We start from the raw sequence: 27,539 nt of genomic DNA, 5'->3' as shown, positions 1-27,539 counted from the left end.
TTATAAGATATTTATACAAGATAAGAATAAGTAAAATGTGCCATTAAATATCAATAGTAAAAAATAAATAATGTAATTAAAAAAAAATGAAAAATTGTTTTGATTACATGACTTTACAATGTTGATTATTATCATGCTACAATAGGCAAAAAATATGTTGGTGCGGCTCACAGAACGTACAGCCATTAGGAACATCAATTATAACACAGTTCAGGGTTAAATTAGCTTAGAAAGAAAAAAATTGCGAAGCATTGGGGTACCAGTGAGGAATAATTTTGGCTGTTGATTAAGAAAAATTATTTAGTGCAGTGTTATAGAGACAATGTGTCATGATTTGCAGCAAAACACATGCACCAAAGACCCCAAACACCCCAAAGACCCCAAACACCAAAGGAGAAGAAATAAACTTTAGACCGCCCATAGATCCACATATTTGATACTCCACTTACCTGTCTTTCGCTCTTGTAGTTAGACATCTTGAAAAGAAGACAACCTTTCGTTAGAAGGAAAACACAAAAGGGAAATATCAATTTTGTTTTTTGGTAATTTTTTTTTTTGTCTCGTTAATAAGGAAAAATAAAACAAAATTAAATAATGCATTATAAATAAACAACTAAAATAAAATTATAGAAATTTGACTTGAGAAAATACTTGTACTAATATCAGTAATATAGTTTATACATTCATAAGTAACTAATTTATTATTGTTATTAGATAAATGAAGTTCATTTGTTTATTCATCGTGGGAGAGATTAGCTCATTGATCAGTCACTGTCATACAAACTACATAGACCCGGCTTTGAATTCGGCTGTAGCAGAAAATTATTTTTTGTTTCATTGTAGCCGTGAGTCAATCCTGTTGGATCGGGAGCCCTCCGGGATCCATCCAGGCTTAAAAAGTGAGCACCCTTGGTTGCGTAAAAATCTGGCGGTCGAGGGTGATTCTGACCTAATCACCTCCTTACATAACCGCTGGTCTAGTAACAGTACTTCCTTCAAAGTACTGCGGTACAAATTTTTTTTTTTTTTTTTTATGTTTATTCTTCAGTTAAAGAACTTATTGTCTTCTCAGGGATGCTTCATTCGAAGGGAAATTGAAGAAATCATATTAGATGTATGTCTACATTGTCAGTACTAAGATAAGTATGAAGTAGTTAAGGACGAAAATATCGATAGATCAAAATATCTAATGGCTATAGCATTAGTTCCCAAGTTCAGCGACCCTCAGCGTAATTTTCATCTATCTTGCTAGACCGAGGGAACCGAGCTGGGTCTTTCTCCCGACATGAACACTGTAGCGGTCATTTTTACTTTATCGCTTTCCTAACCTACTTTTTGGAAACGTCCAGGCGATGAGCTGGTGGATATGGTTCGATGTGAAACAAGGGATGCTTGTTTCACTGCGAACCATATCAAGCAATCGTCCACCCACTATCTATTCTGCCTGAGGCTTCGTCTCCTCACTGAATTCTCTGTCCTCATGGAGGTTTAAAGTTACCATACGGTTATTAGTGTTGTTCTCTCCGAATTCTTTTCGTATTTATAAAATAAAAATCGTTTATCTTATCCATCTTGTCTCAATTTTTGGCTATTTTCAAACATACGTTATGACTAATTCCATATGACTATGATTTAAATTTTTATGAATGATACGGTACCAGTGGTTCTGGATGATCAGATATAAAAACTTGGAACAACCATCCTGATGATTTTAATTATGCTAAAACTTACCTTATTCTTCGAAAAGATGCGCTCACATTACAATTATTTTATAATTATATTCGGAAAATACTGTCTACAATCTTTGTTCCATAAAATATATATTTAGGTATATATGTAGGAATAAGAACCATGTGTGCCTCACGGGGTAGTATGAAAGCTCTTAAAAGGGATCGAATAGCACTTAACATATAGTGTGTAAGGGTCTATGTGTGCACAGAATATAAACCAGCCCTACACAGCTTGTATTTTTATCTTGAGGACCTCAGTAATCAAGAAAGAGTTAATCTGAAGACGTCGTCAAATGATATAGATTATATGTTACAGAAACAGTTGAAACTAAGGCGTGCCACAGTTAAGGCCTAGAAAACGTAGCGAGTTGCCGATGACAATATTTCTGCCAACAAATTAAAAAAACAACTGTTTTTGGTGACGTAGGCTATAATAAAATAAATACAATTATCCCTTATAAATACAATTATCCTAGACGTGGAAATGATGTGGAAAGCATTGAAGACATTTGTTTTAGAAGTGACAAGTGCGCTATGTGAGAAGAAGATTGTATCTAGAAAGGGGGGAAAACCTCCAACGGCTGGTTACTCAGAAAAAGCTTACCTCGGAAGCATACCTTCATGATAACAGTGAAGAAAATCAATGAGTATATCAAATAGAATGTAGGGAAGCCGTTCGCCAGGCCAAGAAAAGCTAATGGGAGGATTTTTGTAAAAAGTTGAGTGAGGAGAATTGTGAAACAATTCAATTAGGATATTTTGGCGCAAAGTTAGAACATAAAGAAGCCCATAAAAATGTAAAAGGTAGAGAAGAAGTCGTGCTTACCAACAATAAAAAGATCTTCAGCAGATTTGTCGAAAACCCAGGAACAAACTATTGCAAAGAAAGAGATCCTATTATTGAAGAAAGTTTGAATGAAGAGGAAATAAAGAACGCAATCCAGAGCCTAAAAGCTAAATTCTGTGGTCTGAAAACTTTACAGCTCTATTTTAGAAAAGAGATAAGGCGGATTACAGAAGGGCAGTTGGAAGGTGAACATGGAGGTTTTCGCCCAAGCCGACAGACACAGGACCATATTTTTGTCCTTTGGAGCATCATTGAAAAAGCTCGGGACCGAGACCAAAAAGGTATATTTAGCTTCCCTTAGTCTAAAGGCAGCATTTGATTTAGTGCCAAGAAAAGAAATATGGAATGCACTTGTTGCCAAGGTCATGCCTGGGATCTGCTGAACCTTTGTGAGACGTTTTGATGTGAGGAAGGTGTTAGATCTGACAATGTAGAGGGAAGAAGGCGTGCAGTCAACAACCGTCTCTGCTGGTCAGGGTAAACTAAATCTAATTATTGCCAGTAATAATATGCTAATTTTTTTGATAATATTTTGCCAATCATTTCATTTTTGGTCAAGAAGTATTTAAATATCAAGTATAATTATACCGATCTAAGGAACTTCTGCGGTTGATGATTATTATATCAATAAAATCTACGGTACCAGCCGTTTTTGAAATATAGTTGTATCTAGGAAAATACTTTCGGGCATGTATATGCTTATGCGTATGAATATTGTACATAATTAAAAAAAATTAATATTGATCATTTTTCCAACTATCCTTTAACTTTAAACCTAATCGCACGAGCCTACTTTGAGATATAGCTGTCAAGAATATATTTGCGCATGCGCAAGTGAAAGGAGCGAGTGGAATTCATTTAAATTGATACTCAATCCTTTTTACACTGTTTCCCACCAAATTTGGGCTAAAATAAAATATGTTACAATTTTTAAAATAATCCCCAAATACATTCAGCTAATATGGACTAATATCAATTCGAATTTTAAATATAGGTTTCATGTAACTGTAAATTAATCATAAAACCGCCAAGATACCAACCCGTACTGTCCCTGAAAGCTTAATTGGAGTAACGGTATTTCCTCTTAAATGGATTTGAGAGACATAGGACCAAATTTTATTCCTTGGTGTGTAAAAGTAAAATTCGAGTGGACATTTTCGACTCTGTGGATAAAATTTTTTCTCACTTTCTGCATGAATACAAAGCTTTCCTATGTTCGGTAGTGAGGAAGTAAAAAAACAAGAAGGCTAATGGCCCAATACGGGGAAAACGCCGAGACAGACGTCAAAGCCATGTTTCCATTCCATAAAATTAATGGAGGTGGTGCAATGGACCTGAAACATCCAGCTCTAGTGAACTAACACAATCAGGCACCCGAGTCGACTTGCTAAAATACCACTAACGTGAAAATAAAACCGATTTCTTTACTGAAAGTCCTAAATCTGAGATCGAGTATAGCTGATAAATCAGTGAACCATCTTTATCCAAATTTTTTTTTTAATTAACAATTAAAGAGCAATGTCATTAATCATTGCAGTTTCTATACCTGGAGGTGCCCTGATGATATCAACCCTTCTGGTTTCAACAAACCTTATTTCTGTTATACAAAGTTGAGGTGTTTTCGGTGAGTTTTTCACTTCTTAATACACAGTTTAATTAGTAAATTGATCAATTTGCACATTATGTCCTGACTGAGATACTTTAAACCCAGAATAATTTACAAAGGCAATATCTTTATTTATAACCAAAGATGGGCCAAAATTAGCTATGGATAAAACTACAGGTAAAATTATCTTGGATACGACCCCTATTCGAGAATCAGCCATTAATAAATAAATTTGAAATCCATGATAATTTTAGCTACTAGTTTCATCAATAGTTTATTTTTGCCCAACTCTGTTTATAGCCCTATCCTGCCTTTTAAGCAGTGAGATGCTACACCTGTGTACAATTTATTCAGTGCTGATAGTATATACATTTAGATCTTAGTTTTTAATTAACTTAAGTCTTGTTTCGTTCTTCACCTCAGCTGCTTTCCTCTTTTATCCTCACACTGTCCGGCGGCCTCCCTTTTATCCATCCTTCCATCTTTCTCTTCTTGTAGTTGGAACCCACCAAGTCCTTCCACCCATACACAAAGCCCTACAATCCGTACATACACAAATGTGTACCGAAATTTTCTATTTGGTCAGGAAGATCGGAATCCTTTATAACATTCTGCCCTATCTTACTCAGCAGGCAGTTTCAAATTATGGAATTAGCAAATATAATATAAATATAACTCTTCATTAGTAATATCTCTGAAATCTCTTCATAGCAAAACATCTTTCCATGATCGGTTTAAACTAAGGTTATCACCAATTTCTATCAGCACCTATGAAATACTTGAGTGCAGAGATTATAATTATTATGTTCTAATGAAACAAATAATTTGTTAGTTAGCAAGGTTAAAGTAGTTTTATCCCGTATATGTCTTTCGTTCTAATCGTAAAGAACTGTAAAACTACTAGATATACTTGATTTGTTCAGTCTGCATTCATCCCATCATTCTTTGAATAGAGGTTTTAAGGATGTTTATTTGTATACGATTTCCACAAATAAAATGAAAAATTAAAATTAAGAGAATTTTTATCAATTTTTTAAAGAAATATAAGAACTGTACATTATATTACAGAGCTATGTACATATTGATATCAGGACTTGCAATCCTAACTAAAATATAAGCTACAAGTATTTTCTCAAGTCGAGAGCGGTCTTCCACTTTGAAGGGTGAAGGGGGTGCTTTGATTAGGAGTTATTGAAAAAACAAATCAGGTGCTAAGTGGTCTAGTTGTTATTAGCCCAAGGGTTCCAAACTGACGTACCTGCCTCACCGTCTGGCTGTCTTCTTCCAACCGCATTTTTGGTTTGAACCCCGTCCTCTTAGAGCTCAGCGGATAACTCTCGCAATTCAGAGTCCTAAAACATTTAAGGAAACAATAATAATACAATACATTTTTAAAATGAATGTTTGGTAAAATAAAGATTGCATGATAAATATAATAATAATATTCTTTATTTATTCTGGGATTGATCTTTTTAGTATAATATACAGCCATCAGAATTAGGCTTTAGAGCCTTAGAGTGAAATCCAAAAAAAATAAGAATGAAATTATAAAACGTCATAAAGTTTAATAAAATAATGAATTTAAAAATATACAACAACCATAATTGACAGAATATATAAAATAATGATAAAACAAATAAAATAAAACCGCTTGTCATATCATAAAACATAAGGTGTCTTCTGATAGTAAATAAAAAAAAAAGATAAAAAATCAAATAAAATTGAACTAAAAAGTAATAATTGAAAAGATATAATTTCTGCTGGTGTACATATTTACAATTATAAACGAAAATCTAAGCCATAAATACAGAAAATATATAAAGCTTTTTTGAAACTTTCAATTGTTATTCTTCCGGAATTGGGTGGACAGAAGGTAGTCGAAGATACGGGATTTGAAGATAGGAAGTGTGTTAGAACTACAAATAAAGGAGGGAATAGAATTCCTTAGGAATGAGGAAAGATCTACCAAAGGCTGCGGCTCGATGGGCAGTTACATGTAAGTCTGAGGGCCGTGAACGGGTATTGTGGGAATGCACTGAGGATTTAAATTGAAGGATATCAGAGATGTACGATGGATGGCGGGATTGGATAACTAGGTAGAGGAAGGAAGCAAGATATAAATATGTACGACGGAAGGAGGGGTAAAGCCACTTCAACTCTTCATAAAATCGGGTGACAGGCGTCCTTGGGGACCCCAGAGATGAATCTTACAAAGTAATTAATTAACCGTTTTAATTTTAGAAAACAGTAAGCAATGCTAAGATCTATGTAATCTGTTGAAGTTCTGTTACAATTAACAAATTTGTTTGATTTACTTTTAATATGTTTTATTAGGAAATATATTAATCAGTCGTGATAGTTGGTGAATTTTGATTTATTCTTTTTTTTTATCCATGTTTTTTCTAAAACTAACACAATGTTTTTTTATACTATTTTACTCTTGATAGTTGATAAAGTTCATTCAGGCTTATTCATGAAAATGAATACTATTAGGAAAACTTCTGTTGGGATGCGCACATCACACAATTTTTAATTAAAATTCGTATTTTAGGGGTTCTCAAGGTGAACATAACGAAAATCAAATTTTCGGCAGGAATCTGCCATGAATACTACAGCTAAACAAAAGATAATAAGCCTTTTTAGATATAAATGCGATTGGAAGAGATCGAGCGGTCTTGGTTTTTTTAGGATCTATCTGTATGAATATATATGCATGATATTAAAGAGCAATTTATTGTACAATGACTTGCTGGATTTAATAAAAATCGTTTGAGCCGTTAGTGAGATAATTTCAAACAATTCGTAAAATCAATTCTATTAAGTGAGACTTCTGATAAGTCGATATCAACGAAACAGTTGTTGCGACATCCCATTTTAGTTCGAGCTACGCTGACCACACACACAGACCATTTATTTCGACTTGAATGATCTCACAATGTGAATTCCCGTCGACATTTTACACGATCGCAGTACTTCTCCTAACTATATATTCAAATTGTCTATAAGTGAAAGTAAGAATCATTACTGAATTTATGATATGTTGCAGTAGATAAAATGGTAAACTGAAAATATATGGAAGCGTTTATTTTCGGGTATCTGTAATGTCTTACTTCAAGAACCGGTAACGGAGGCCGAATGCTGGTGAGATCGTGGTAAGGGAAGAAATTAGGAGGTTATAACTTTAAACAGCACTGAATTCTGCTAATTGCCTCCTGACAGAGCTTTCAAAGGTGTACATTAATTAGTGAAGAGGTAGTAACTTTCAGTAGTTAGGTATAGTACCTCTACCTTTTCTCTTGAGTCTTCAAAGGATACTCTCTTATACATGAAGTAAGTCCGGTTCTTGTTTAGCTATTTTTGTATTAGAAACTACTATGTAATATGTAATCGTCGGGTCTATTGTCTAGGGACAACTGAATTACTGAAAGTTCTATTGTAGGAGTTAGAAATAATTTAAAATAAAAAAGTTTAAGCACCTGATACTCAGTCTTAAACAGTCTTTCACGTGAAAAACTACACACATAATAAACATAACAGTGGTAATCAACTTAGTGAGTCCCGTAATATATGAAAACTGCATTTCTTTATTGGTTCAAATAGATCAAAATAAGAATAACTACGAATTACTTAACATCATTAGTATCAGAGTTCTTCTGATTTTTATTTTTTTTTTTTATTTTTATTTTGTATTTGAAGCATTCCATGCATTTTACCTTAGATTGGATAATTTGCAACAACTCTAATAGCTTTAGGAAAGTCTATTAACAACCTAAGTAAAGATAATAACCACAGTATGTGGTACTATCTTTGGAATACGTCCAAATCTAAATAATACATTTTTTTTTTTATAAGATATGTCATTATTCAATTAAAGCAGTAATATTTATAACACAATACATTTTTTGTTTTGTTCTTTACAATTTTGTTATACATTTCATCCTCTCTAAACATCCCACTTTCATGTATCTCATATTTCTCTTTTCCGGTCATCCGCCACAAATATAAGGGAAACTTATTCACTTACTAAAGTATCATCATTCGCAAAAGGAAGCGAAAAATACAATTTAAAAGGAATTAGAATAATCAAAATATTTTATAACCTAATAGGGAGAATTAGTGATATTTGAATACTATTTAGAAAATCGCCAAAATTATAGGAAAATTTACAATTTTTCTTGCTTCTTCCTCAACAAATTGTAACAATTCTCACGGCCGCAACAATAACCGGAAAGTTATAAAATTGTATTGAAGCATTAGATGAATGCTTTCAGTAGATTGTCAACAATCAGTTAGAGGAGGTTAATTGGAGGTGTGCAGGAGAAAGTAATTAACCAAGGGCAGGGAATCCTTTGCCTTATTCAAACAGTCATTAGTGAAGGCGTCCTTCTACTTACGGCAATGCTAAATAAATTATCCCCAAGTCTTTGTGGGCTGAGCAGCACTCCACCAGCGCGCCCTTATTCAACACCAACTTAGTTCTTTGGTTCTTTGTTACTGATTCGTTAAGCTTCCGAACCCATAGAATAATATGAAAACTCGCTTCATATTGTGTAGATGTTTAGGTATAGAGACTGCAGGATATTATTACAGGGGTTTCTGGCTTAAGTATCCTAACTGAAAATATGCATTAAGGATCTCTTCACAAGAAAAACTATGTCCGTTAACGCTTTCTTTAGGAGACATACACACCAAAAGTTTTTTATTATTATAAATTATTTAAACTATAATAAACAAATTAATATTTGATACAACTTCTATGGATATTCCACTATTCTTAATTTTAATCTCCAGCAAAATATGTAGACAGTCATTTTCCCTATTTCATTTGCACTTTCTTTGTTCACAATGGGGTTTCTACTGGTCAACAGTGCAGACTATTGGATTAATTATTTAATTAGTTTTGTTTACGAAATGTTAATGGAGTTCTCAACTTATTTATTCTAATCAAGAGTATGAGGGATACTAAAACAACATATTGGACATGTTGATACGGTCCAAAGAAGTAATGTCTAATATAGAACATTGGTTTGTGCTACAGTGGTAGATGAATGCATTAATAGTGAAAGATAGTAATTAAAAAAATTATATATTTTTTTCATATAATGCTTTTTTAAAATTATATTTGATTAAAACTACGTGAAACAAATCATCAATCTTCCAGGTTCTTAAAAATATATACATAATGTAGATTTATCAACCCGAAACAATTTTCCAAACAGGGAAAAGTCTGGACAATATACAAAATATGTACAAATATACTTTTCATACAAATATAATTTTCTAAAAAATATTCGATTCGCGTAATCTTTTCACATACCATTAGCGAAACATATAGGATGTTGAAATTTTTGACAAATTAATATCATAGAGACTAATTAAATATCATAGTGAATTTTTTTGTATTTTTTTTGTTCAAGCGATGTTAGACTGATCATTTGGACGAAAGAACATATGCGACAGCCAAACTGGATGATCACATTACTCTTCACGAGTAGGCCGAGATACGGGAGTGCGAGTGGGCGATCGTGTTGATTTAAGCACGATCAAGTGGCTTTGACATGTGAGAAATTACAGCTGATGTATAGGGCTATTGTTCTATTGCTGCTATCACAAATGCCTACCAGTTTAGTGGGATAAAATACAAGATGATTTCCTAGAATAGTCTGTAAACTTTCAACGAATTCATAGGTATTGATTGAAAAAGTAATAATAACCGCTAAAAAATTTGTTTTATAAATTTATTGAAATTTACAACTCTATAAAAAATATAATAATTAAGTGTGAGAAATGTTTCAGAACAAATGATAATCATGGGAAGAAAGTACCCAATAGTACTTCAACCATTGCTTTAAATTATAAGATCCTGTACCCATCTTTCAGACGCCTCGGAGGATTATCTGGGATTTTTAAGGATGAGAGATTAAGAATTAACAGGTTAGGATGGGTAAGGATTTTGGAATGTAAGTAGGTATATCTATTTATAGCTAAATTTGCAACGAATGGGTTGCTGAGGCCTTTATGGATGAGTTTATTTGTTACGCATAAGGAGCATCAAGGATTTTATGTAGGATTTTGGATTGTAAGGATTAGGCACGGGAGGAATTTGATGGCTTGGTAGAGCCCCAAAGTTCAATTCCATATGTCTAAATAGGTCTGATTATCATAATGTTTAAGATTTTTTTGAAGTTACGCATTTACAATCAAAAACACGTTTTTGTTTTTTTACTTTTTCTCTAAACTGATTCTAAGGATTTTAGTGGAACATAAATAAAATATTCTATTCTTAAAGTAAAAAAGGCCTTTTACCTTTTCTTATAGTGTATGTTCCGAAGAAAAATGTTTATGTTTATAATTATACTAAAATATTAACGCTGAAATCAAAATTCGTAAAAACATTGTCGCAAGGCTAATGTAGTTAATTACAGCATTAAGATATATAAATAAGATATATAAATAAATAATCCTTTCATTGGGTTACTATGAAATTTTATACAAAGGAAAAGAGAAAAATTAAAACAGTATATGAATGAAATTAAGACTTGACTGATACCAGATAAAAAAAGTATCAAATAGTAATTAAATCAAGTGTATATTTAAAGGAAAATTTGATTTCATCACTAAAATAAATCGGTTATAAAACTATTTATTAGAATACGTCTAATAAGACAATATATATACAATATGTTGCAAAATGTTTGAATTACAACATTCATTATTGAAGTGATAAATACACCGTAGCATTTAGTTTGATTTTGAAAGGGCTTTACGTCCAAGGTTGAAACGGCAGATGCCTTGAGAACTTTTGATTCAACTGCTGTTTGATTTTTGGTAATGGCTAGTTTCTCCACTTAAGTCCTCTGACGATATGTGGTTCAACCACTGTGACTCAGCCTCCACTGCTTCTAGTACCAGTGTCGTGGCTGAGAGAGAAGCGCTGGGATCAATTGTAGCCCAACTTTACGTTTCCCTAAGTTTAGTACAGAGTTCCCAAGGGTGGATGTAAATTTGGTGGCATGTGGGAGTGTGTTTCAGATTGTGTATTTTTCTTAAATATAGTCTGAACATATTGTTTTAATGAATACGTAGAACGTTAATAATTATTACCCTTAGTTTTTGCTGCTTGTATTATCATTATTCAATAAAACATTTATTATTAAAAAAAATAAATAAAGAACTTTTAATTAAAGGTAGCGTATCGAATAGTTTTAGACATAGCGTGAATATACAGATATATTATCGCATTTACTAAATATTATACAATCTATCCTGCTTATGCCAGAACGTTTACAGAGCTAAATAAGCTAGAATGAGATTAATGTAACAAATATTCCTGCACCTCTTTCTTATATCACGCAACACATCCTACCGGGTAAGGCTAAATGTAGAGTCGTTGACCAAAAATACAGTTTGTGGGAATATAAACAAGAGACTTGTACACAATACAGCAGATTGTGACCGGCTGATGTCTTATTTGCTCTAATAGAATCCTAGAATACACGTTTCCTCTATTTGATGGTAGCCTCTTTCGAATTTTATTGGGGAAACTTGTAGGAAAAATAAGTTTGAATTGGTATTCCAGGGTGAGGAAAAAAAGAATCAATAGGCCCACTTGCCAGGCCAGTACTCGTATCAGAATATTATCTTGCTGTTCCAAAACTAAGAGTAGTTCGTTCCAACTTATAAAAAAAAAAAGAATGAGGTATAAAGTTCAGGACATTTCCTGATCTATTTATTATTTTAACAGGGATAGTAGATTATCTAACGGAAACATTAACAACAGAAACACAATTGGATTGATATAATAGTAAAATTAAAACCAGAGTGCATTTGCCAATATATAGACCAAGAGGGAACCTGTTAATCGAGGTAACAGGTAACCCTTATTCATTGTTAATTAAAGGAGATCTTGGCTCACCACAAACTCCCTCTCGCACCTTCACAGCCTCACATCTCAGCAGCTTCCTGTAAAATTAGATCCGCCCGACGAGCCCTCTTCAATCCAATAAACTTTAAAGCAAAGAAGGACTGCAACAAATCTGCAGGACTGTTTTAAAAAAGTATAATATAAGGCAATCCACAGCGATGGTAATGTTTGTATATGCATATTCACTTAGCTTCAATCTTGAAAACATTCCGAACATCATTATATCTAGAATATATTAACTGAGATAGTAGCAATAGATAATATTTAAAAAATATATATAAATAAAATAGAGAAAAAATTCGATAACACTAATTGATCTAAATAAATAATAAATTTTATGTATATATTCGTACATATTTGTTTTCTTAAGGTAATAAAATATTTCCGGAACGTGAGGGCTATTATTGTTTAGTAACCCCGCAAAATAATATGATGGTTCGGTGTCTATCAAATGCATGCAGTCTGTCAGTGTGTAATTAACAGTTAGTGCTGCTTAACCTATAAGTATTCTTGAGTTAGTCGATTGCGTCTGATTCTTAGTCCAGTCAATACTACTTCGTGTCGTCTGCAGCTTTGGATTAAGGTCTTCCATGGTAGAACTGTACTCTTACTCTGTTTTCTGATGTGTTGGTCCAAGTTGCCTGCCATTTATTTAATATTTGTATAGCCATCAGAGGATAAATCAAAACACTCTGATGCCGGGACCAATGCGGCAGCTTTTGCCGCTTGGTCAGCTTTACAATTGCCAGGGATGCCATAGTGTCCTGTATCCAGACGAACACAATAGTGCGGTCAGTCCAATTTAGCTTGGACATTATTTGAAATATGAGTAGTATGATAGGATGTGTATATACGTTTGTCAGTAGTGGGAATGAACTAATAGGATCAGTGAATAGTAGAATTATTTTTATTTGTTCCATAATAGGGCTCTCGTAACCCCAGGTAAATTTCCGTCAGTTCTGCGGTAAATGAATCGCTTTCAGAGGGAAGATTAGTGCTGATGACTATGAAGTCATCTATTATTGCTGTGGCTTTTATCTTATTTTAGTGGAAAATAATTGAAATTAATTTTAGATAATAATGAGTTTAATTTTAAATGTGATAGCATTATAGGAATTATAAAATATTTATGAAAGAATAGGCTATATATAAATATAAACATAGAATACATATAATTCCCTATAGTATTCTGGACACGTCAGCCAGGATGTAGTAAACTATAAACAAGCGAGAAAATTATGATAATTATTCCTCTTCTCATTAACGAACATGTAGTATTAATTAATGAAGTAGAAATCGCTGATTTGTATCATAATGAGGCTCGGTTGTACGCTAATCAGTTGCTGCGGAAATCCTCTTTATCACTCACGCTTTCCTTTCAGATTCCATTTACATTGACAAGTAATTTTGGCTGCCAACATTCAACTATTTTACCTAGGGCTCTGAACTCGAAATTTTTCTGATATTTAAATAATTATTACAGCCTTCTAATTTCCGATCTGGTTTCTCCTACACATTAAAGAAACTACGCAGATTTACAGGTCATGAGATTGGGAAAAGTAGTCATTTAAATATTAACAGTTGTATTTGCTTTTAATATTAGGTAACGATATGACAAGGAATCGTTGGCAGTTTAGATGGATCTTTTTCAGTTCATCTGATATTTAAATTGATAGATTTCCAATAAAAAGGATCCCTTCTTAGTATGGACCGGCCCTAAATTGAAATAAATAATTTATTTATAATCTTTCTTTTACGAATACTAATTAAATAAATAATGATTATTATAAAATAAATAATTTTAGCACTTGTTGGACTGGTAATATGTCTGATAATTCGTCTGGACTATCATCCTAAATATTTAATATAGGTTTTAATAAAACCTAAACATTTTCTTCTCACTGGAAATTCTGTCGAAATGTCACGAGAATTATGCTGTATTAACACAGATGACTACATGCTTATCCAAGCTTATATATTTATCCAAATAATACAAGAGCCAGGAAGAAAAAAAGGCAGTTATCTCAACCCAATTTTTGATTACTTTAATGAAAACTATGTATAATTACTAGCCAAAATTGATGAGTCTGCCAAGTATAGGTAGGGGGAATAAAAACTGGCGGCTATTTCAAAATCTTAAAAAAACATTAATTTTTCATGCGAAGCTCTATATCTTAAAAACTACCACCAACACTAGAAAACATAAGAGAACATTATTTAAAGAAGAGTAAATTTGATAAAATATTAGCCCTAAAAGAGCTATTTGCGTCCAATAGTTCTCGAGATATAGTTTTTTAAAAAGCAAAATTTCTTAAAAATCTACTGAAAGATTAGTAGTTATTTAATTTATTTTGAGAAATCCATATCTCAGGAACTATGTGACATACAGATGTCTATTAACACTCAAATTAAAGCTAGTTTAATGGACTATAAAGGAGTTTATGACCTTTACTTTCGTAGGAATTATAGTTTTCATGATATTTGCTAAAATAAATTTATAGTTGTTCGGACAATAAGTTTGATTTATGAAAAACTTCATTTCAGAAACAATTGGACGTACAGGTGTCTGCCAGCGCTCCAATTAAAGCTAGTTAAATTTACTATAAACTAGTTAATAACTTTTATCTTTGTAGGCGTAGTAGTTTTTATGATATTTGACAAAATAAATGTCACAAAATGTTAATTTATTTGTTCGTATAAAATGTTGGATTTTTGAAAAAATATATCTCTAGACTCATTAATTTTGACTAGTAATTTACATAGTTTTCATTAAAGTAATAAAAAATTGGAGGATATAACTGCCTTTTTTCTCCTCTTGGGCTATTGTACTAAAACTTCGAGTTTCAAGGAATGACGGAGAAGTTCTAACTTTTCCTGAGATAAGATCAGCCAAGACCCAAAGAAGCCGCATTAATGTATCTCTTATAATGTTTATTTATATTTTAACGTCTCAGAACTAAGAAGTACTATTCCTTACTAATTCTCGATAATTTGTTTTGGATCGGGTTTGGAATCTGCTTCATAATCACATAATTACAAAGTTTGTTGAATTCTCAGCCCACCTTTTATATCAGGAAGAGAAAGAGAAAAAATAATACAATAAGTAGTGAGATTTTAATAATATTAGTGAACAATAAATATTTTGAAGTAATTTAGGTTTAAATGTTTCTATTAAATTTTCATTATTATGTAAACATTTGGAAGGGTCCGTGGAAATTGAATGCCTAGAACAAATTATCAGTTAACAGGTCTACAGTTAGGAACAATGTTTCAAAACTTATTCGACACAAACAATTAGTCGCTAACTTGGACGATTTATCTTTAGCTGTAGCTCTCACCCCTTATCTTGGGAAAGCAACCAACTAGTAAACCTTCATCAATTCAGTAACTGTTACGGGAGGTTTAGGCAAAGATGACAGTGGTGTCACGGATGGATTTCGGTTAAAAATTTCATGTGGACTTAATGTTTATAAATCTGTGGATTTTCTATTAATGTCTGTGAAGTTTTATTCAAAGCCGAAGACATGTTTAAAATCTATTTTTTAATGTTTTCAACTATCTGACATGACACGTGTAGTCAAGACAAATTAATCATGTTTCAGATTCATTTTTTAGGTTTAGTATAATGAAACTGAAAAACATTTTTACTTTTACTAATATTATTACTGTACATGAAGTATATAAATATAAAAAGCGAAAAGTATTGTATTCTTGAAAAATAATTTAATCTTTTATTCTATCAAAGGAAAATACCAGTTTAAGGTCCTCTAAGTATGTAAACAGCATAGTTTAGAAAATAAAAGTTGACGAAGCTAAAATTTAAAACAAGTGTATGCTTAAATGTTACAGCAACGTTTTCGTTAAAATCGACAAACCGAATGTGCTACTTTATTTCACGATTTTACACTTCTTTAGGGGGCAGCGGTAGCAGCGTGGTAACGCGCCAGTCTGGTTGTAAGACAGGTTGTTAGATCAAATCCCAGTCCCACCCGGGATTTTTTCAAGTATAAAAAATAATGCAAAATTCACTTTCAACCTCCCCCGGGCATTTGTGAGGTCCGTAAGCCAATGGGTGGCACTCAGAAAAAAATAGGCATGGGAGTGACGATAATAATAATTAACTAAAGGAGAATGTAAATGTGTATCTATAGTTGTTATTGTTAATTAACCATAGTCATAACGTTTTGACAATTATCATCAGAACCTTGGAAATACTAAAATGCAGTAATTGTACTTATTTTACCAAATTGATAAATATAAGGAGACGTATTACCATCGAGCATAATAAAGAAGTTAAATTTGATATGAACCTTGATTTCAACTCTAAATTGAGTGAATGATGTATGTATTGTTATGTATCTACAATGCATCTGTTATTGATTATTATTGTTATTATAAAAATTGTTGTTGTTTAAGTTTTGTTAAGAAATTAACTTAAAGACTCCTGATTTTGGCTTATGAACATGACATTTATAAATTAAATTTTTACATTTTATATTAAATATTGTCTTGAATATATCTATATTATACGGCAGATGATGAAGAGAGAGGTACAATTGGATATAGGAGAAGGTAATAAAATATCGAGGATAGAGTTTAAAAAGTAAGGATTTGATAGTCGATGTCCCAAAAAAAAGGCCACCGGAATACTAATTACAAAAATACAAATAGGAAATATTTCGAAGACGTTGACAGGTCGATAGAGGATTTATTTAACGTAATCCTAAAGGTAAAGATGAAAAAAATATATACGAAAATGATCTGATATTCATTCATTAGCTGAGAAAAATTTACTTGTAACAATTAATGTTGGATTTTTGTTAAAACATAATATTGTATATTTAAATCTAATCATATCGGATTAGTTCTTATTATATAATTTTTTTTTCAATCCAAGTAAACATTTCCTTTCACAAATTTAGATATTCTATGAATAAATAAATATAAAATGAATATAAATTTTCAGTCTACTATTTTAATATAAAATAGATTTTATATTTAATAAATATTAAGAAATAAATTTTAAGCATCTAAGTTCTTAAAAATGTGTTAAATGAGATAATATTTATCCCAAATGCAATTTAAATTAATTTAGGAAATATAAAGGACGATAAATATTGTTAGGCAACTTCTTGGGTCAAATGCATTGTTTTTAGGGAGTAGAAGTTGCCATGATGTTTGTATAAATCAATTCACAAAATATTGATTTTTCTTTATTTGGAAAAAATGTTGCTTCTTGAAAAACTATGTAAGGAACTATTGAACATAATCAACAGCTCTATTAGAGCTCGCATTTTAGCAATTTTTCACTCGTCTTTAAATAATATTTTTTAGTGTTGTAGGTTAGTTTTAAAAATATGGAGTTCCGAATATAAAATTAATATTTTTAAAGGTTTGCAAGTAGTCGCCATTTTTTATTATTTTATTAAATTATGGTAGGCAGAGTCATCAATTTTGACTAGTAACTGTGTATAGTTCTCATTAAGTAATCACAAAATCGGGTGAACTAAATTGATTTTTTCCCCCAAGCTCGGGGACTATCTAGACTGAGGGCCTGGCCTGTTTTGAAACTTTGAATTTAAAAACGAGGCAACTTAGCGCAGTTGTATTAGTCTCATGGACGACCTATTGGAATAGCAAATCGTTTTGATAGTTAGAGTCCGAAAGATTGAGCAGCGAGATAAGAGGATATAATCCAACTAGATAAGGCAGTAACGGATGGGAAATGGGTTGGATGGAGCGATATTTCCCCGCTCAGGTGCCCGGAGATGAACCAAGATTAGGCTAATAGTGAGCCAGGCTATTAGTATTCCGTAGGGTCCGGAGGAGTGGACCCTCCGAGTCTAAATGTCCTCTGTGGAAGTGCCAGTCTAGATTATAATCTCCTTGTAATAGATTGATTACTGTCACCAATTTTATTCAGCTGCCTACTGAATTATGTAGTACAAGACCCTAGCGGAATAAAGGTCAGCTATTTCACGCCAATTTTTTATATCTTTAATGGAAACTACGTATAATTACTAATAACTGAGAATAATAGTAATAATAATTACTAAGAAACTGATGAGTCTGCCAAGTATAGAAAGGGGAAATTAAAAATAAAGGCTCTTTATTAGTAAGATTTTTTTTTTCTTAAGAAAATTTCAAAGTTAAAAATTCAAGTTATCCCATTGGTTGGTACTGTTTGGAAAAGTCTCATAAATGATTAATAACACTTTATAATATATATTGTTAATATGATTTTTTTAATTTGATCTGAATAAGTTAATTGCAATGTAATTTTTACACTTATCATTAAAAATGTGAATGCCAAAATAAACCAACCTTGTCAGATGAACCATTATTATTTTAATACCCTCTTTTTAAGTCGACATATATTTAAGAAATTATGAATTTTAATGACTTATAAAATGACTAATTAAAACTCATTCTATGGATTTAAATGTATTTTTATTTATAACTGTGTAATGAATTCATTATATTAGTGCATAGCCTTTAACTGATTTAATCGTGACATGCTCATTAATATTCCGGGACTAACCAAATAAAGATGGGGATTGATTTTCTGTTAGGCCTTGAAGTTTCAGATGTACTTGGTTGCCTTAGTCAATTTCAGTTCATTTGAATTCTATTCACGAACGGATAAACTGTTCATTTCACGGTCTATAGAGAGTGCACAATCGGTTGTAAATCCAATTTATTTCCAGGGTTGTCAATGCCATGCACGTTAATTTAAAAATAAAATTAAAAGCTTAGATGGCAATAGTTTGATATTCCACTACTGGATTTTGCAAGATTGCCCAGAGAAATTTAAATAAATTTCGGTTTAAATGGACTCATCATAGACTAGGGGCTTCTCCGAAAATGGGGTGTATCAGGCATCTTTTGAGGTAGTTGTGATTAATATATATTAATATTATATAGCTTTAAGATTGATGAAAACGAATTTGAGGTTTTTCATCTCAGTTTTTCTTTCTAGAAATATAAAAAAAATTTAATAAATCTTCCTTTTTTTTCTTCTAGATTTTCATTCATAACATCCTTCATTTCACTCTTGCCCAATTCAGCTGCAAACCTTGTAGGAGTTAGTCCTACTGGTTATTACAGCTGTAACGAACACTCAGTTATAAAACAATTGTAATTTTTCTTTTGATTAATTATAATTTGAATTCATTATACTTTAGTTGTATGAAGCATGCCCTCAACCAAATTGCCGGACACACTTCATTTTTGGTTTGCTGGTTGGGTTGAAGTGGACTGTATAATTGAAAAACCAGATATGATTAAATGAAATAAAATTCTATTGTTTAAGTTACAGATGGTTTAGTGGGTGGCCGAAAGAAAACATTTGTGATTAAATGGTTAGTAAAATTTTGAATGATAGGGCTATGGAAATTGTTGATATAAAATTGAGGTGGTTGATGATGATTGCCAAGTGGTGGTGCATGTTAATTATTGGTAGGTGGACTTACTCCGTGGTTCTTTCTTCCCTCTGCATCTCTAAGCCTCTCTCCTCTCTATTGCTGGGAACAACTCCAAAAGTTTTACACACCGATGGTAGATTTCTGATCTAAGAGACAAAGAAATAATGAACTGCTTCTCAAGACAAGATGGCTCTCACCCACTTTTTAGTCTGGGATGCTCCACTTCACAGAAAGTGCTGGAGGAGGTGAGTTCCGGCTGTTGGCCACCTGGGGCGCCACTATATCCTGTAGGCCATTATGCCTTGATGTTTGATGGTGCCCCCTCCAATTCAACCTTTCGGTTGCCGTAGGTTAACCGGAACACTAGTGTTTGGTATTCAGTAACAATAATTCGTTTTTAAAAAACAATATTTTTTTTTCACTGTTGGCGATGACTTCTTGAATAATACAGATGCAAAGCGACGCCCCTATAGTTCTTGTACATAAATTCTTTATTTTTATAGAAATATATAAAAGCAAACTTTCTTTTTTGAAAAATATATGTGTATATACTTGATACTTACGCTTTTCCAGATGTCATATAGGACCTGCGCTGTATGACCCTGCAGATCTCCCAGCAGATCGCGGAGTAGGTGATGGCCATGACTGTCGTCGGGAAGACCAAGATGAGGAGGAACATGTACAGTTCGTGGGCTCGCCAGACACCCGATCTATTCCAGTCCCGTACGCACCAGTAACCCAGATACTTTTCTCCGACGAGCATATGGACCTGGAAACATCAGACAGGGTTTTTTTAGTGAGATCATAGATGATGTAAGCATTGGGGTAGACCAATAATAATGAGAGCTTAAAAATTCTGAATCACTTTTTCTTCTTTTATTTATTTTTCAAATAATTAGATATTTTTATGAATTTCTGAACTTGGGCCCCTCGTATGGATACCATTACTAAGGAAAAACCGAAATTTCTAATATACTAGAAAAAAATCTCAATTAGGTTTGTAATTTTCTATTAAGTTCTATACTCTTCAGGAATTTTAAACTTTTTTTAGTCTAGTCAACTAGGAATCTCATTTATTTAATTTTCTTATTTGATCACTAATATTTTTGTGGTGCTGATTATGAATTTCAACTTTGTGACATCTAATTTTCTCCAGAAATATAAAAAAAAATTCAAAATATCTCAAAAACTTATCTGTTATAGTCCGGTCGAATATAAAAAAAAACTCAGAAGAAACTTTCACTAACCACCTACAACCTACATGGGAAGCAAAGTTAGTGTCGATTGATGTTATCGTTATTTTAGAATTAAAAAAAATCTCAAAATTACGAACAAGAAATTTAAAAAGCTTTTGAGTTTTTTAGAGTTTCTTAAGGTGGGAGTAACAAATATAAATTTTCTTCCTGCCAAGAATTCAATAGTATAAAAAAAGATAATGAAGCTGTCATGCAACCGGGAAAGATCGTGTTCGTAGATTCGGTTTTCCCTTTCGAATCGCATGTTTTTGTTCTTCTTCAATTATACATAAAATTATTAATAATTTTGGATTTATTCGTTATTTATGATTGCTAGTAATGAGGACTTTGGGTAAGGAGGACTATAAGGGGTAAGGAGTAATATAATAATATGTAATATCCAATGTAGGGAGTAAGGGAACAGATTACACTGATTGAGAATAAACTCATCGTCTATTCTTTATGAATTTGATATTTTTATTATGATCTCATAAACAGAAATGTGGAGAATTCGATAGTTGAATTTAATATTTACATGAATTTAATTAGAACTTGCCGAAATTATTAGAAAAGACTTTTAGATTCTTTTTATTCGAATTAAGTATACTACATTAACTCAGTAAATCTAATGAAGAGGACTTGAAGCTATCAAGTGCAAAAGAAATATGGCCCTGAAGCAACAGAGGAGGAACTAAGGAGCTTACCTCCCTACAGGGAGTTCATCCATATGGAACACCCAGCTTTGGACCTAGAGGCAAGAATTAACTATTCTACAGTTAATCAATGGACAAAGTGCTCTGTTCTAATGTTTTTATTTCTGATATGTAATATATATAGAAGTGAACTATGTAAATAGGAAGGAAATTACAAGCAGTTACATTCAGACTTAAGAAATATTTTATATGTGTGTTGTGCGAACGTTTGTATGTGTTCGAGAGTGAGTGCGTGTATGTTTGTACTAAAATTGTCACTCTTGTTACGTCTGTCCTTGAAGTTTTCCTTTGTTCCTCTCATTTCATGGTCAGGAAGTCAATTAGAGAATATATTTTGAGACAAAAGGAACTTAGAATGAAATGTTTCACGTCGTTTGCACCTTGCGTTTATTATTAAAACTAAATAATAAACTTTGAGTTAGTTCGTTTAGTTTAGTCATATTAAATAATTTTTATTATGAATAAAACATAACATAAATAATAATTATGTTAAAAAAATTAGGAAAATTTTTCTAAAATAAAAATTAATTTTAACTAATCAATTCATTGTTCAAATAATTATTATGTAAAAATAATAATGAAATATATGAAGAAATGTCATTTTAATAATTAATTGTTGATGAAATGTAATATTAATTAAAAATGGGTAATGCAACATTAAAAAGACGCAATGGCCTGAAATGTTGTATGATAAGTCAATAAAGGATATTAAACCCCTATATAGCTACTATATATTATCTATATAGTTTTGAAAACTGAAAATATTCACAATTATGTTTTTTTTTTGTGGTGACTATAATATTTTCCAAACATGTTACCAGCCTACATCTTGTCATGAAGTTAGCTTATCAGTTAAATGAGTATAATTTTCTGAGTTATGGATCAGGATGAATAAAATTTGCATGCTTCTGATTTTCACTGCACAATAAATTATTTGTAGTGACTGAAATATCTTCTTCATAGTAGCTCTGATTTCTTTTAACTTTCTAGACTGGAAGGTCCCGTGGTGCCTGTATCGATAGCCTTCGGTTGAAAACCTAATAAAAATGTAGATGAAGTTAGACCCTCTTAAATCAAATCTTGATAGCTAAGGTTTTGAATATCGCCAGCGAAGGATGGAGGTCTATATGGCAACTACTTCAGTTTTTTTCCTGCTAGAATCTGGAGGCCAACCGAATCTTTAATTATTTTTAGCTGTTGTTATTAGAAATAAATTGTCGAATACTTTCGTTTTGTAACTTTATTGGTGCGTAGAGTGTACTGAACTCTGATCGTTCTAAAACTTAGTTTCTTCTTCAATTTTTTTTCGCACATATTTTATAGAAATGAAAAGTTTTTTTTTTTTTTGTGGCAAAATTAGTCGGAGACAATATTGATTATATTTTTTTGTATGAAGTGCACCTTCAACTTACGGCTTGGTACTTCAGAATGTTCTGGTTGGGGTATTATGAATGAACTGTACGGAAGGACTTGACCTAAAGTGGAAGAAAAGGAATCTATTGAACAATTTGCATGGTAGTAGGAAGTAGACAAGAGAAAAATTTTTGGAATCTATTTACATGGTGGATAACATAATTACCCTAATAATAATTTTTGAATTGGGGAATGAGTTAATGTATTTGTATGATGATCAGGTCCATTTGGGTAAGAAAAAAAAATTGGAGTAAACTCACTCTGGTGAATTGTAAGGCAATCCATCCCTAGCCAGGGAACCACTTCCTGAAGTCTACGCGCGTATAATAACGTTGAAGAGAAGAAATGAATTCTCTTAATCCTCGAAAAAATGGCTTTTATCTCACTTGTCTGTTTCTGTTTTTTCCCATTGGGCACAAGGGGGCTAATAATCCTTATATTACAAGAGACCATTTTTTGTTCATATCTTTCGTTCTTTAAACGGGAAATTTTAGTTTGGTGGTTTTCCAACTTTCTTCAGGGTTCTGTTTCATAATGAAGCCTAAAGCTTTATTTTATAAATAAAAGAATGCCAGATACAAAGTACAAGCAGTAATAAGTTCTGTTTCATAATGGGGATATTTCAGGAGCTAAAAAAATCATTGTACAAGTCAGAGAAAGAGTATTAATATTAACTATTAAGACTAATATTATTAGTTTGCACTTTATTATGAAACAGGGCACAGGTAGTACTTTTAAAATTCCTCAAAAATGAGTCCACACCCTCTGTTTACCGATTTTGTAAAAGCGGTTAGTTTAACAAAATTTCCTTCTCATTCTTTTTCTGATATATGAAAGAGTTTCAAAATGGGGCGAAGAGAAAGCATTCATGAATGGTTTTTCGCTAAATCCCTAAAGCCCTAGCTAATAATCAAAACAAATTTTTTATCACGAATATTAATGAAAAATGAAAAGTGGATGCAAAAATGATCATCCAGGATCAGAAGAAAGTTCTGAAAGTTGATTTTCTATATGAGGTAAATATGTTTCAACAGGTAAACAAAGTATTAATAATGCTGAAATTAATTAAAAATTTGGACGGTGTCACGACCTATCCATCGTCATTTAATGATAAAAGGTGAATAGAGTTAGCTGTATAGGTGACTTTGCAGCTAACTTGATAACTTGATTTAGGAAATTGAATCTCCTCTATAATTCGCCATCGCCTTCCTGAAAATAACTAAAAATTGATGCACATTGTACATTTATGGTGAAAATGAAACAAGCTAGCATAGTAGTGCTCCTTGATATGGAAGGTCAAAGCAGAGAGCTTCGGCCACGACCCACTGGGCAATCGGAGGACAATCATCTCCAACTCATGGATGATCAAAGCGGTTTACGCCTCCTTGGGTCTGAGAGTCATGATGGAGGTCATGCGTCTGTCTGTCATAGCTAGCTCACGGCATGTTGACTTCGTCAAGTCACGGTCACTGGCAAGCCAATGAGAATATTTAATAAAGCTATAATAATAGTACATTTCGTTTTCTCTTTTTTTTTTTTGTATATGTTTTATTTTATACCAGATCGGCATGGTGGGCCTCACATGATTGATATAACCGTTATATTATATATATAATATATATTTAACAGTTGATTATGGGTATAGTCTCGTACAAAAGACACCCCTAACTATATACAATGTTTTTATTAAAAGAAGAAAAAAAATAAATAGATAAGAATAATGCTTCTTAATAAAAGAGGAAAGTAAATTTAATAAGAAAAATAATAATATTGGTATACTTATATAAAACAAACAATTGTCCTCTAATAGTAAAAGAAACAAATTAATTTGAAAAAGGGACGAGAGAAGAAAATAGAAAAAAACCTTAGACGACAGCATTAAAACCAAATAACTTGCTTACTTTTATTTTACAACGTATCAATTCAATATAATAAAAAAAATTATTAAAAAAATAATTGATGACAAAAATAAAACCTTTTAAATAAGAAATATTAATATATTTAAAACATACAAAAACAAGGCGATTAATTTCAACACGTTGCAAATTATCAGGTGGATGCATAATATTTTTATCCATTTCAAATCCTTTGTTCTGCATGAGCCGGAGAATTCGATAATAGCGTTGGATGTTCGAAACCCCTGGAGTGAGCATAGAGTAATGAGATAAATAATAAAAAGAATGAGATGGAATAATTACAAAGAAGATTTTTTCCTTTATTTTATACAATAGGGTTTTTTCTATTGGTATAATCCCTGACCCTAACACCCAGACAAATTTATATTTAGTTCTAATTTCTAAAATAGAAATTTCAATTTTCTTTTTAAAAAAAATAGCACGTTATACCAAACTAATGAAATTCTATAATTTATTCATAAAAATTTTTGGAGGTTAATAAACTTCCAATTTGAATGTAATTTATTTTAAATTAACATATTGTAGCACGTTTCGGAACAACTGTCCCATATTCATGTACTTTAATAACCTACAAACAACAATAATCCACCATAATAACAATCTTCATCTATATGTATTATAATTCATACAATTATATTCTCCTCATAATTAGTCAAAATTTGAATTTCATAAAGTTGTCATATCTACATTGCACCCTGTTCTCACTTTTTTAACATTACTTATTGGTGCATTCTTCACTTCTCTTTAGCACTGCCATTACTCTATATTTCTACCTACCTCTTTGGACCTTTTCTCATGTCCAGTGTGCTGTTTGGTTACCTACCTGTTTTTATGTCCTGCTTTGTATTTTAAATTAAACTTAGTGATTTTTTTTCAAATCCCGTTTAGTTCTTCTGATTTTATGTTTATATTTTGAGTATATTTATAATGTCGGCGTAATGTGTATGTAAGCGTTTAGTGTCCTTTTCTGTAGTTTACTGTGTTTTGTATGTTTTTTGTTATTGTATGGGTTCATGAAATTTCTGCTTTTTGTGTTTTGTGCTGTATCTATTATTTTAGGGTTTTCAAAGTTGAATTCATGGTTCAATTTTATGCTGTGGTAGGCCAGAGCTGTGCAATTTATATTTTTAACATTTCTATAATTGGTTGCATGTTGCTTGATTCTAGTTTCTAGTTTTTTAGATGTTTCACCAATGTATACTTTTTTCACTATTTTTACAATCTATCTTGTAAATTCCATTTAATTTTCCATGTGATCAACTTGGTCTTTTATGTTGGACAGGTTATTCTGTAACTTACTGACATTGTATAGACCGGTTCTGATATTTATATGATCATATTCTGTCAGTGTTCTTTTTATAAAAAAATAAAATTATAATTTATTTCAGTCAAATCTCATACATTGAAGTATTTTTTTAATGAGCGACGCGCAATCAATTCTTTTTTCTTCATTTTTAGTAACCTTGAAATGGGGTCGAAATATATCAGTAAATTATACAAGACATAAAAAACATGATATTAATAAATAAAAATAAAAAGTTAGAGAGAATCCAAAGTGGAGGGCATCATGATGAAACCTATGGGCGTGTCAGAAGAGTAGGAGTCAACCCTCGTGGCTAACCCTCTACTTATTGCTTCGATTTCACTTTGAAGGAGAGTCCAGTATGCCACTTTTCTGCTCGTATGAATATAAATATTATATGTTGTAATATTGTTAAATCTTTATTGTAACGGTATTTTCGTGAGTTTATTACAGTTATAAACTATAGTATAGTACATGATTTTAATACGTATATCTTTTGTATTTTATTTCATACAAGTAAGCAAATTAAATTTAAAAAAAAACAGATTAAATAGAATAATGTCAGCATATTACTGTTTAACTGTGTTATTCCGTGCTTGCTTCGAGTTTCTTCAACTACCTACAAGCACTTTTTAATTTTTGAACCTTCTCTTAGTGTTTCTTTCAAAAAGGAGCTGAAAGGGTGCATTAAATACTGAAATTATAGTGTTACCGTCGCTAGCTTATAGTTGCATAACAGTAGCTGGTCCTAATTATAGGTTTTAAATGTAGTTTATAGCAAGTCGTAAAACAGCTGTGAACACCTGCAGGATCGGGTACAACTTGTGGCTTCGAGGTCCATTCAGGACATATTTTTAAAAATGTTTAATAACATTTGTGAGCAGTGTAGCGCCTTGTTCACTGAGCTACCACACCTCATTTGAGGTAATAAACACTTAAAATTATTTTTAAAAAAATAACTCAATAGTTGTCTAAAAAAATTAACGCTTTAAAGAAAAACTTCAAAGGTTTTTTGTCAGTTTCAAACAATTTCTGATAGCCTTAACTTCCCAAAACTCGAGGGGTATGCTAGTTATTATTTGTTAGGGTCCACAAAAACCATCCAGTTTTAGGAAAACATTATTTTGGGTGAAGATAACTTGAAGATGTATATTAAAATCGTTCTTTATTACTTTTTCAGTGTTATTGTATTGTGTTGCATGCTTTTTTATTTAAATAAAAATAAATGAAGAAGAAATTATTTACTTAATTATCATCAACTTTTCCTAGATGTTACCGTATTCTAGATAAGATTCTGATTACCTCTTACGTAATCTACATTTGAAATGGGTAAAAGCCCAAAAAGCTCACAGCAATTGCCCGTATCTGAGTTTTTGAAAATTCAATACAATTTGCATACTATGTGGATCTGTTTGCCTATATATATAA

At 31.8% G+C, this 27,539-nt stretch overlaps 1 protein-coding gene across 2 annotated transcripts in view; it reads right to left on the bottom strand.

Annotated features, from left to right (window-relative positions):
* Positions 1-27,539, bottom strand: part of LOC106686894 (QRFP-like peptide receptor) — a 390,629-nt gene that overhangs the window by 56,495 nt on the left and 306,595 nt on the right. The window contains exons 5-7 of one of the 2 annotated variants that reach the window (XM_014430488.2): positions 20,095-20,300; positions 5,442-5,535; positions 450-476 (exon numbers count right to left, since the gene is read on the bottom strand). In XM_014430488.2, the coding sequence (XP_014285974.1) occupies positions 450-476; positions 5,442-5,535; positions 20,095-20,300 (327 nt within the window). The remainder of the gene's footprint in view (positions 1-449; positions 477-5,441; positions 5,536-20,094; positions 20,301-27,539) is intronic. The other variant, XM_014430489.2, reaches the window with a different exon arrangement.

This window comes from Halyomorpha halys, unplaced genomic scaffold, assembly GCF_000696795.3.
Source record: "Halyomorpha halys isolate HHAL.00 unplaced genomic scaffold, Hhal_1.1 Scaffold894.1, whole genome shotgun sequence".
Classification (NCBI taxonomy): Eukaryota; Metazoa; Arthropoda; class Insecta; order Hemiptera; family Pentatomidae; genus Halyomorpha; species Halyomorpha halys.
This window is presented reverse-complemented; position numbering and strand designations above follow the sequence as displayed.